The 11832-nt window shown below is 47.9% G+C and overlaps 4 protein-coding genes across 4 annotated transcripts; 2 read left to right on the top strand and 2 right to left on the bottom strand.

Moving 5' to 3' along the window:
• Positions 1-258: 258 nt before the first annotated feature.
• Positions 259-1444, top strand: FIESC28_01064 (uncharacterized protein; the record flags this gene model as incomplete). Its single annotated transcript, XM_031155215.1, has 4 exons — positions 259-766; positions 831-878; positions 942-1034; positions 1089-1444. 4 exons carry the CDS (start codon positions 259-261, stop codon positions 1442-1444), a joined length of 1005 nt encoding a protein of 334 aa, XP_031020627.1.
• A 642-nt stretch (positions 1445-2086) lies between these two features.
• On the top strand, positions 2087-3101 carry FIESC28_01065 (uncharacterized protein; the record flags this gene model as incomplete). The annotated part of the gene is made up of 3 exons (XM_031155216.1): positions 2087-2260; positions 2308-2722; positions 2773-3101. 3 exons carry the CDS (start codon positions 2087-2089, stop codon positions 3099-3101), a joined length of 918 nt encoding a protein of 305 aa, XP_031020628.1.
• Positions 3102-5462: 2361 nt separating this feature from the next.
• Positions 5463-7062, bottom strand: FIESC28_01066 (uncharacterized protein; the record flags this gene model as incomplete). The annotated part of the gene is made up of 7 exons (XM_031155217.1): positions 5463-5653; positions 5717-5800; positions 5883-6038; positions 6137-6347; positions 6448-6617; positions 6700-6781; positions 6844-7062. 7 exons carry the CDS (start codon positions 7060-7062, stop codon positions 5463-5465), a joined length of 1113 nt encoding a protein of 370 aa, XP_031020629.1.
• Positions 7063-7700: 638 nt separating this feature from the next.
• On the bottom strand, positions 7701-10317 carry FIESC28_01067 (uncharacterized protein; the record flags this gene model as incomplete). The annotated part of the gene is made up of 3 exons (XM_031155218.1): positions 7701-9549; positions 9616-10109; positions 10207-10317. The coding sequence occupies 3 exons, from the start codon at positions 10315-10317 to the stop codon at positions 7701-7703; spliced, it is 2454 nt and encodes an 817-aa protein (XP_031020630.1).
• Positions 10318-11832: the final 1515 nt, after the last annotated feature.

Below are 11832 nucleotides of genomic sequence, written 5' to 3' on the forward strand. Positions count from 1 at the left end.
GTACCACTAGGATAACTACTAGGATGGCCAATAGGATGGTAAGTCGCTCCGCTTGAAGGATGTACAACTCTACATAACATTAGAACTGGTTTGTAATCCATAGAGATAATTTTAGAATGCTAACGTTACTGCTCGGACGGCGGAAGAAAATAAATGATAAGATGCAGCTCTTGACAGTCTCACCCGGGTTCTAACATCACAAAGAACTCTATCTAAGAACTTTCATATTCCAATCTCGTCATACTCTTTCCCAAAATCATGGCATCTACTCAGTCAAAACAGATCATAGTCGTTATTGGCGCCACAGGTCTACAAGGATCCGGCGTTGTCGAGGCATTGCTGAATGATAGCCGATGGTCTGTCCGAGCTCTTACCCAAGATGCCAACTCACCCAAAGCACAGAATCTTCTTTCAAAATACCAAACCGCCGACAACCGTCTTACTCTGGTGACTGGCTATGTCTACGACGAGAAAAGCCTGCGCACCGCCTTTGAAGGCGCATACGGTCTCTTCGCCCTCACCAGTGAACGATACCCCGGTAGATTCCTGACCGAAGAGTCGGAATTGCAGCACGAGATCGAAGCTGGCCGTCACATCATTTCTGCTGCGAAAGAGTGCCATGTTCAGCATTTTGTGTTTAGTAGTTTGCCTGATATTCCAACCGCGAGTGGTGGTCAGTTCAAAAAGATACATCATATGAACAACAAGTATGCTATCGATAGGATGGCAAGAGAGGAGCTTGAGGGCTTCACTGCCGTGATGCCTGGTGAGTTTCCTGTTTCGGGTATCTGTATAACAGCCAGATTTGCTGACGGACCTTCTTTGTTCAGGCTTCTTCTACAATAACTTCATCTGGCCACAGCATTGCCGTCTTCGAGGTTTGTTTCCATATCATCGCGTTCACATACCGAGAAATGAAAACTGACAAGATTACGTTTCAGACGACGGTATCGTACAGTTTTGTATGCCAGTGCTTGGGAACAAACCAATGCAATGGACCGATCCGGCACACGACATGGGAGCATTTGTCGCAAGTAAGACCTCCCCTACCTCGTAAGCAACCTCCCTATACTGACAAATACTCGTAGAAATATTCCAGCTGGGCGTTGAGAAGACCAAAGGCAAAACTTATCTTGCTCTAGGCCCCAGGATTTCCCCAGAGGATATGGCACAAACCTTTACGCGTGTGACTGGAAAGCCAGCCGTTCATTCTCCCATCTCGTTCGAAGAATTCGGCAACTTGTGTGCTACGCTTGTCGGACCAGCTTTCAAGGAAGATTTCACCGAGATGATGCAGTGGGCTGCGGTGGCTCCAGATGATAAAACCTGCTATGGAGCGTTTGAGCTGGAGAGTGAACGATTGAATGAGCAGCTGGGTGTTAACGGGAGCTCCTTTGAAGATTGGCTGAGACGTAGCGGCTGGACTGGTCCCGAGAGCAGCTAGAGTGTATCTGTCGTCAGAGGGTCAGAGGAATTGGCTCCTGTGAGCATGAATTGGGTTTCTCCGTATTATAGAGCAGCCATACATGTTTTCGCGCCCGGCATTCGCATCGTTTCGTTCCCCGAGCCCCACTAAGATGAAATGACCAATCCTTATGCATATCTCTAACTGCATAAGCGTCGCTCTGTCATTCAACTTCCCCATATATCTCTGCACTAACAATTAATCTGTCCAATAGACGAATCTAGATTTGTCTCCATCGTATCAGGGCTGCAGCTCGCTGTCTTGGCATTCCCCGAGCCGAATCCTTTGATAGTGCTTACTTAACGTCATACCAATCATGGACAAAGACGTGCGAAAAGCTCCGCCACCAATACGAGGAGAGATCTTTACAAAGCGATTGGGTGAGTGATTGCTAAGGCTGAGGAGGAAGGAGGATTATGCAGCTTCGTGGCTTTGGGGAAACACCGAGGCGTCCAATGAAGCCCCTCTGTACCAGCATCACTGCGGTGTCATGATTCTATAAAGACAATCCTTACCTCAATCAATTAATTCTCATCAACACCATCTACTCACATTCTCATCTCCAGCACTCAACTACCACTCTCAATCTTAACAAGCATTAATACTACTTACTCCATCAAAATGTCCAAGATTCTCACAGTCTTTGGTGCCACGGGTAACCAGGGCGGCTCAGTCGTCCGCGCCATACTCAACGACCCCGCTCTTTCCAAAGAGTTCAAGATTCGCGGCATCACCCGCGATGTCACCAAGCCAGCAGCCAAAGAGCTCGCCTCCAAGGGCGTTGAAGTCGTCGCAGTAAGTCTTCCCTCCTCAATCCCCTTGACAACTCACTGACCTTTCAGGCCGACATGAACACAGCCGAACAAGTAGCCCCAGCAGTGAAAGACGCCCACACCGTCTTCCTCGTAACAAACTACTGGGAAACAAACAGCGGCAACGGCGAAATTGCTCAAGGAAAAGCCGTAGCCGACGCATGCAAGACTGCTGGTGTCAAGCAACTCGTTTTTTCGTCGCTGTTGGATACGAACAAGATTAGCAATGGGCGATTGACGCATATTAAGCATTTTGAGGGCAAGGCTGAGATTGAAGAGTATATTCGTCAGATTAATGTTCCTGCTACTTTCGTTCTGCCTGGTTTCTTTGCTTCGAATTTGTTTGGGTCGATTCGCAAGAACGATGATGGGAGCTTTGCTTGGGCTCTTCCTGGTGATGGAGATAAGACTCAGGTTCCTATCTTTGATGTTCAGGGCGATATGGGTAAGTCTTTTCTTTGTAGGTCTTGGGACTTAGTATACTGACAGTGACAGGCAAATTCGTCAAGGCTGCTATCAAGAATTTCCCTGGTACCATCAACAAGCGCATCTTCGCTGCGACAGATTATTACACGCCCAACAGGATCATGTCCGAGTTCAGCGAAGTCATTGGCAAGCCAGCTACCTTTAACCAAGTCCCCGCCAACGTGTTCAAGACTTTCCTGCCTCCACCCGTCGCTGATGAGCTGACTGAGAACATGATGCTTTTGGAGGACCCTGGATACTATGCTGGAGCTGATCTGAAGGAGAGCTTGGACATGTTGGATGAGAAGCCGATTACTTGGAAGGAATTTGTTGAGAAGAACAAGTCTAAATGGGAGTAGTGGAAATGCGTCTTGTATTAGTCATTTAGTCATAAGTAAAAAACGAAGTAACAGACATTTATCCATAAATGAAGACCTCTATATCTTGTACAGCCGTGTCTCTTTGTTACCTTCCGAGAGCTCATCGTTAAGTCTTGTCCAGAACCTTTCTTGTTTATGATACCCGACACGTCTGTACACTGCCATCAGGGTGCCAGAGGGTCTTAGAGCATAAAAGATGAAATGGTTTGATGATCTTATTTAAGTTTAGACTGGGACTTAGGCTACTTTGTTTTAGTGCCCTAAGTCTTAGAAGATGACTTCTCTGTTGCCCGCCTGCACATGCGGTCTAGCCTGGCTGGCCACGCTTGTTCACTCCTACCGTACCTTCCTTCCGTTCACTTCCGATCCCGTCATGAGTAGACGTGGCGGCGAGTACTCAGGGAAGTTTCTCCTCAGGCAACTTCAGCCCACCAAACTGCATTCTCATAGTGAGCTGCGTAATCTCTCGGCTGGCTATAGCGTCTTGATGAGTATGGTTGGATCATTGGCGGAAAGTCGCATCAGGTTCTTCAAATGCCTATAGGCCCCAGACCATGCACTTCTGCAATCCTTCCAAGCCTTGGAAAGTCTCCAGCACTGTACCTGAGTGATGACTGGCTCCTCGGCGACGCATATTGTATCGGCTTGAAATGGTGGGCCAGCTCATAATTCTTGTGCTTCCTGGCCACAGATCTTTCCCCTCCAATAGTGCCTTCCTCCCGCCACGCTCCCGATCGCGTGCTCGACGCGTCGTCCCCAATGGAGTCGCTTACGGAAGGAACTCCGGCGTTATGTCTCTCCTAACTCCAAACTCTTTTTCTTCGAACTCCCGTTACTCAATCAGCCGCCCGTAGCACTTCCGGCCACCCGAATTCACTCATTCCGATAAGACCTGCAGCACGATCATCAACCCAGACCAGCCACATGATTGCCAAGAACGACGACATCACCTCTTGCCGAGCTTTAGTTGAGGCCTATCAACAACCTCGTCGACGATGCTATCCTGTCTTTCGCCGGCCGTTATAGGCTTATGTCTGACCGAAACGCAATGGGTTGATCTGCTAGTTGAAGATCTCAGCGCCTTTCTGACTATCAATAAATGGATCAAAATGGACCTTTTTTTTATCCCAGGCACCGACGCAGGATACCGAAACTATATCGATCGAGTCGGCAAGGTCCCTGTCAGACCGACCACCGAGTTTCCGACGATGCCAAACCGTTATCTCCCGTCATAGGCTCATTCTTGACCGCGACCATCGAGATTCGCCGACGCCTCGATGTCACTGAACTCCTTTGCGAAGACTTTGGCGGCGTTTTAGTTACAGATGAATGTATCGGAATGGATTTGCCTTCCGTCCCAGGCACCGATCGATACCGCCTACGAAAAATACATTGATTCAGCTATTAACTTTTATACTTATCTTACTCTATCTTAGGATAGTAATTACGGCGTTACTTGGAAAGTGGGCGTAAGCTCTTAGGTTTTAGGAACACTCAGCCCTTTAGTGCTTATGTAGAAACACCGATGTGATTTACTGGCTCAATTATACATTATGTTCTTCTGATAGGGGTGCAAAATTGCGCATCTATTCATCTGAGGGTGTACCTAAATGGGAACTTATAACATGTATTGGCCATATGCTTCTGCATCTAAGATATCAATCATCATAACCTCGTACAACCTACCCAACATCCCATCTCCAAACTAGCACATACCAGTCAATAGCAAAGTAGTTCTTAGACACTTAACCAGGGATCCTCGAAATCCTAAGCGTTACTCGGGGTTTTACTTATAACACATCTGGTAATAAGATGCCCGGCAATGCGTACTTAATAAAGATTTCCAAGGACATGATCACCACCGGTGGTATCATTCCACTCACCAATATCTACTAAGGAGAAAAGGCTAACTAGGAGACCACCCACCCCAGTGCAGCGCGCTCACGTAAAACTGGCCTTTGGGCGATAGGTCTACAAGTTATGCAGGGACGTTTAGGCTTGGACCATCTGAAGTCCTGCCTTGAGAAACACCTCCTTCCTGACGACTACTATTCCGCAGGTACTTCAAGATTGACCATTCCAGTCATATGTCCACGGAATAAACCGGAAAATGACTATTTACGTAATCACCGGTATCAAGATAACAAGGGGTGCCAGTGTAAGCACTAAGCAGTAAAAGTCAGAATTGAGTAAGGTGACCTTGACGGAAATGAGCATACTGAACACCCCAAAAGGCTGGATTAAATCATAGATATAGCGCTCCATTTCAATTAATCGATCAAATTGCTTTACTCCTACAGTGAAGTTAATTCTGTAAGCGTCAAGGCTTGATCATATCTATCACCTCATGATCTCCCCTATAGATCTAATCTCTTGCCACATAGCATAGCATTCAGAGATTTCATCAACTTCGGAACTCAGTAAATCCCCAAGCTTTCCACCAAGCTCACCCTCCATTTCGATGTCCCCTCGGAGGTACTCGAGTTTGCGAGCAAGGTCCTCGTTGTCTGTAACCAATCTTGACGCAGCGACTTAAACCGATTTTAGCAAATGGACTTGTCAATACGGCTGTTTTGGAGACTATGGGGACTCACTATTGACGCTAGAAATGGCTGCAGCGACTTCTTCAGCATGTGAGGACAGGTCATGCATGCTATGGTGCAGTGCTTCAATACTGTCTGCGATTGAAAGCGCAAAGGTCAGCCAAGGGGTCTTTACTATGCCGAAATAACTGCATATTATAAGACAGAGATAACATACTCGTTGCCTTGCGAAACTCGGTTTCTTTGTCCATGGCCTCCCTCTGAGCTCGGTAAAATTGTCGCTTTAGGTCTTCTAAGTCGTTTTCAATTTCCTCGCGACTCCTCAAGCGAGGACCACCGATAGAACTGATTACTTCTGCAAATGGCCGAAAGACTGTAAGCGAATGGAAATTAGCTTTTATATCTGGAGGATGAAATAAGACGAAACGTCTTTAAGATTCGATATTTTGACCAAAGAAGCTGCATTCTTACTTTGCCATCCGACAGAGCTTTGTGGAGGAGACATCCGGGATTGTTTGTCCAAATTCTCAGCCTCGTCTTGGAAACGTCTCATTGAGTCCTCAATAGCCTCAGTCCTCCGGCTGAGCTTTCCCTGCCACTCGTCATCGGAAACCCGAGCTTTGTCCCATCGGGTTTCAGCTTTGGCAGCGGATTCGTAATTCTGCTTGGATTGGACTTTAAACTGCAGTTAAAGATCTTGGTAAGTATGTCTGACACCTATTTTGGTGAAGCTTCGGTATCCCAAACCCAGCTTGTAAGCTGCGATCGGATCGTAAACTCACCTCGGCGACATCCCCTTCAATACTTTCGCATTTTGCGGAAAGGTCAGACGCATCGCTACTCAGTGTTCTAAGACTCTGCAAAATGCCATGGAGCGTGTCTCCGATGTTACCATTGTTCTGCTCCTGTACGAGAGCGTTCAGACGAACTCCTAGCAAGGCCATTGCAGAGTCTGCGACCCGTGTCAGGTTCACAGCTACGGTTTCCAACATCAGCTTTGACAAGTTGAAGTGTTAGCTCTTCATGAAGCTTACCGATGACAGATAGGCCTTTGTTGATCACATTTTCGAACCGCGCGCAAGTAAGGTGGGTCGCCACGTAGACTTGAAGTACATACTGTTGAAAAGCATGGTCAGCTAAAGGCAGATGTTGGATCAATGGTATTGCAGATCTCTTACTTCGTATACACTTGGGTCTCGCTCCAGGAATTCCTGAAGGACACCACGTGGATACCGAGCTTCGAATTCCCTGGGGCTGGCCGGGAGCGTCATGCCGTCGGCAACAGCTCTCCGTAGTATGTCGAAGGATTTGGGCTGCAGTTGTATCTTCGTCACCGTGCTACTCTTATCTAGAAGCAGAAAAGATGCGGGGTTGGGAATTCTCAGCTGAGCAGTCATCGTTCTGTGCTTGGCAACTTGTGAAATATGTCGGTGAACTTCAATGTAGGTAGATAACTAATGATCTTGGGTTCAGGATTGAAGAGGATCGAATAAATGCCTGCCTAACCTCTCGCCTTTATAGTTACAATGCGGATCTTTTTGGTGCCAGGGTGGATCAGTCGCAATGGGGTGGAATGTTCTTCTGTCACTAATCACTTGTGTGGCGCTCTGAAACAAGCTGAAAATCCTCGAACTATTGATTGGCATGCCTTCTAACGTTGGGCCCCTCAGCTGGTGGGTGGCTGATGGTTACCGCTCGTCCAGGAGGGGGTGGCACGCCGCGGGAGACTTCGAGTGGCAGACAGGGTTTCCAGAGGAACTTTTCAAAATCTGTTCATCAATACCAGTCGAGTCTAGATGCCATTTGACTCAAATTCTCACTGGGGCACGAAGGTTGGGGTACGAGTTGCAGTCTTGGTTGCACCAAAGCTGCAGTGCCAAGGACCAGCATTTCTTATTGGAGTGGCAAACTAGACTACTACCATACTGAAATGGAAGCACACGCAGGACTTGCAGCTTATACTAACTAATATTGGTACATAATGGCACCAAATAAAGGCTCAGTGGTATTACGACGCGCATGAAGCGTTGAGCATTCAGAGCTCATCGCTGTAGCAGACATCGCAACACAGCTCGACCTCGACCTCATCCAATCTATCAGTGTCCAATTCATCAGCAGACAAACCCCCTTTTGCAAGCTCTACAGTCCATTCCGTAAACGGAGATTGAATGGTATAATCCTGGGATAGTCCATAGTCCCCATCGCAGGTGATCTCTTCCGTCGGTTCCAGTTTGACCTCGTAGAGAATGGTCCGAGGATCCCCGGTAAAGGAATACGTAGATGAAGCGGTGGGGACGCTACGCGGGGGTGCAATATCCTTGAACCGTCCAGTAGTGTGGAGGGCGAGGCGAAGTGGCTTGTCGGCCAAAGCACGGATGCCTCGTAAATAGACGCGAACACGAGTGACACGGACGCGGTAAAGCCCAACAAAGCTTGGGGCTGTGGGATCAAGAGAGAATTTGAACCGACCGGCGCCTTTCAATTCCTTCGCGACTTGCGCCACTTGGATTTGTAAGGCTGCATGATTAAGCTTGAAGGATTTCCGCTGAATCAATATCTTGGAACCGAAAGCCGAAACATAACTTTGCAACCGCGCAGCATCGGCCAGATAATCCACCACAGGCTTTACAGCTGACATCTTGACAGGCGAGTTGGTATCTAGTGTGTGGTAGTTGTAGGCGTTGACATACGAATTGAAGTCGATATATATGAGCGCTCGGATGGCAAGGAGACGATCAAACATCGCCATCTTAAGTATGCTCACCAGGTCATTGTTGCCTTCGAAGCGAGTCAACATGGTTTCGATAGCTGGGCGACTTGCTTCTTGCTGTCTTAGTCTGAATTTGACCGTCGCCAGTTCGTCGCCACGAACGAGAACATTGACCTGTGACTGCAGGTATGTCTTGCCATGAACAACAAGAGACCGCAACGCAAAAAGATATTTGTCCTGGTTGGGAACACCCAGATCTGCAAACTGCTTTTCGAGGAGGCCAACCTGAATGTCAAAAATATCCCACTGGGCCGTCGCATTGAGAGCATCAAGCTTCATGTCCCCTTCTTTGAGTGAGTTGGGGACATCTAAAGCGGTTTGGGATGTTTCGATCGCAGCGACCATGGATTTGATAGCTGTGAACAGCTCGCCCAGCTTCTCTATGATAGGCTCGAGCTTTTCGTAAATATCCTGTATCTTTTCGATGATCTCCTTGACCTTGGCAATCGCCATCGCTACCTTGCTACCCGTAGTGGCTACGCTGGCCATCGTACCAGCAGCAACTGGCGCAGCAGCACCAGCGGTAGCAACTGTGGCAGCTATGGCGACACCCACAGCAATGAGCCCCATAAGTATGTCCTTGGCTGCCGCCAGCTTTTGCTCCTTCTCCCATTCGGCCACATCTGCCTTAAATTGTTCACTGGTCTCAGTGACCAATTCCTGAGTCCTCTTAAATTGATCTTCTGCGTAAGAATGCGCCTCGATGGCTTCATCGTAACGCTTTCGAGCCATGGTGGATAGAAATCCGTATTCCTCCAAGGCTTGGTCGCTCTTACGCAAAAGATCGGCAGCAAGGTATACCCAGCTACTGGCACTGCGCTCCTCAGACGTGTAGTCCCTGAAGCTATCTTCAAACGCCTTGGCAGCCAAAAGGCGGGATTTGAGAATCTGCTTGCAAGAGTAGATATTGAGCGATGGCACGCTGGAAATCATGCCCGAGGTGTCGACAGCAATACTATTACGGAGTGACTGAGCTTGTGCTCCGAGTAGCGACCCTCCGACCGTCTTGGTAGCAGCACAGATCCAGTTCAGAATCGACATAGAAAGCCTAGGGCTTTCATGAACCATTGCGGCGGCCATGAGGTACTGAAAGTTCAGAAGACGCGGAAAATTGCTATACCACAATTGTTCTCGTTAGTCATGATCTTCAGTAGTATAATTGAGGAGGATCTTAACTTACTCTGTAGTAAATGGGACGTCTCTTAGCGTCCCATCATCATTTATAAGGTTCATCCAATTCTCACTCTGCATTTCCATGTTTGGGCCAGTAGCAATAACATCTACTTTCACGGCCGTTCCTGTTCCAGTTGCGATGTAGGAGATCCCGAAAGCGTCATCTGGAATCTCTACTTCCTTCAGCTCCCTTTGGTTCTGTTCGCTGACGAACTCGACCCGAAAAGCCTTCGGAAGAATCTGAGAATTGATAAGCAGTCGCGAATTGCGGTTGGTCCGCATCTGTATCGCTGGACCCTGCTCGGCCGCTGAGAATAGGATCTGACGGGCGATGATGTTGCAGATGAAAGTGTCATTACCCATGAGGGTGAGAGTTTCCGCCAACACTAGAGTATCGCAATAAAGAGAAACACGACGCGGAGTCGTCTTGGACTCCTTGGCACCCGTGGCAAGATGCTTCATGACCTGGTCCATGTAGAGCACCGGGGCTCTATAGAAGCCCTAGCGTATTTGTCAGTCTCCTAGCCAAGGACACATGGGCGACTCAATGCACATGGCAAAGATCAGTTGAGGCAAGGAATTCATGTCAGTGACATACAGTGATTTTCTTAGCATCATAGTACTGGAACCTGACAATCTCGCGTGCCAGAGACTTTTCTTGGAGCGTGAGGTTCTCAAAAGCAAAGGTTGCTGCTCTTTCAATTTCCATTTTGTTGGCAAGAGGCTGTCGCAAGGTAAGAAGTATAGATATCAAGGTATTTATCAAACAAACAATAAGTATTTCGACGTATTCATGCAGCGTTGGAAGCTAAATTGAAGACCAATGTGGCCTCTGATATATATATCATTGTCCCTACTGGCTTCGAAGAAGAACTTGCATTCTTCTCCAATTTTCCTAAACTAACGAGCCCACTGGGAGCTGAACCAAAACCGAGCCAGATTGGTAGCCCAGAGACACTCCGATCATTGCAAAATCCTCAGCCGTTGTGTTGCAAGCCACAGATATTCCAGTAGCTTCCACCTTTACTTTGTGAGATATCATTTCAACATGGGCCAATAAACAGGACTCTTTGAGCCATTTATGTACATGTGGGTTGCCACTCACACAGCATTGTCTCAACTGCTCAGGTTCAATATATTTGCATTAGCCTCACTAGTGTGGGCCTGTGGCTGAACAGGGTTCCTAAGTAGCCAATACGGTTTTGCCAAAGCCCGCGGGTATTCTCCCGTCGGTCCGAAAATAGTCTGACAGGCGGTACAGGTGGAGCAGCCTCAACGCGCATGATCCTATTAACAGTCAGCTATGCAGAAATCGACAAATAGGGAAATACTGATATACACTCATGAATGTCAACTAGCGGTGAACCTACGACACTACATCAGGTATTGCCTAACATTTATGCGGGATAGAAACTAGGGCTCCCAACCCTTGGCTTTGAAACATAGCGCATCCATCATTCCAATAGGAAGTCACTTGACAAGTTTGTATTAGCCTCCTGTTACCCCTTTGGGCCTTGCAGCTAGCCACTTGTCTTTTTGGTGATAGAATATCTCAGACACGAGTCCGAACTGCAATGATACTTCTGACTCACAACTGTCAGCCAGCCACAGCTCGTTCACCTCACCAAGTTACGGAGAAGAGTGCCCGCGACTCAAGGTATCGACTTCCCAACCTGCAGGAAGTTTCACTGTGATCAGCTCGCCAGGGGCCGAGTCGATTAGCTCTATTTGTCGCTAGCGTCCGCGAAACGATGGCGATTGGAGCTTCGGGTAGAGGAAATATCTCCAATGGCATGGCCTTGGCCAATGTAGTGAGGACTGTACTGTGTTCTCCAGCATACTGGCACAACAAAACGGGATCCATGGGCATCCAGAATCAATCTCGCGAGGCCTCGCCCCGGCTTGAAGTGGCAACAACAAGACGTCATTGGTTGCTCCTCCGCCAGCCGTTACGCAAGTTCTAAACGATGATACCGCACATGCCAGGTTATCATGTCGTCTTGATTCAATAGGAGACAAAGAAGCTTCTAGCATCAATGCTTTTACTTTTGTGGCAGTGATGGAGCCCTCCGATCATCGCAGTCCACGAGCAACATTCCTTTTAACGGTATAAAACTCGGACTTCGCCCCAGCACTGGTAATACCTTTCTAACCATCGACCTCAAGCTTCACGTCAAACTTCCAACATCAACAGCAACAATTTATTATCAATTCGTTCGCAAAC

The sequence above is a fragment of the Fusarium coffeatum genome, assembly GCF_003316985.1.
Source record: "Fusarium coffeatum strain FIESC_28 chromosome Unknown BRIP53273_contig_32, whole genome shotgun sequence".
Taxonomy (NCBI): Eukaryota; Fungi; Ascomycota; class Sordariomycetes; order Hypocreales; family Nectriaceae; genus Fusarium; species Fusarium coffeatum.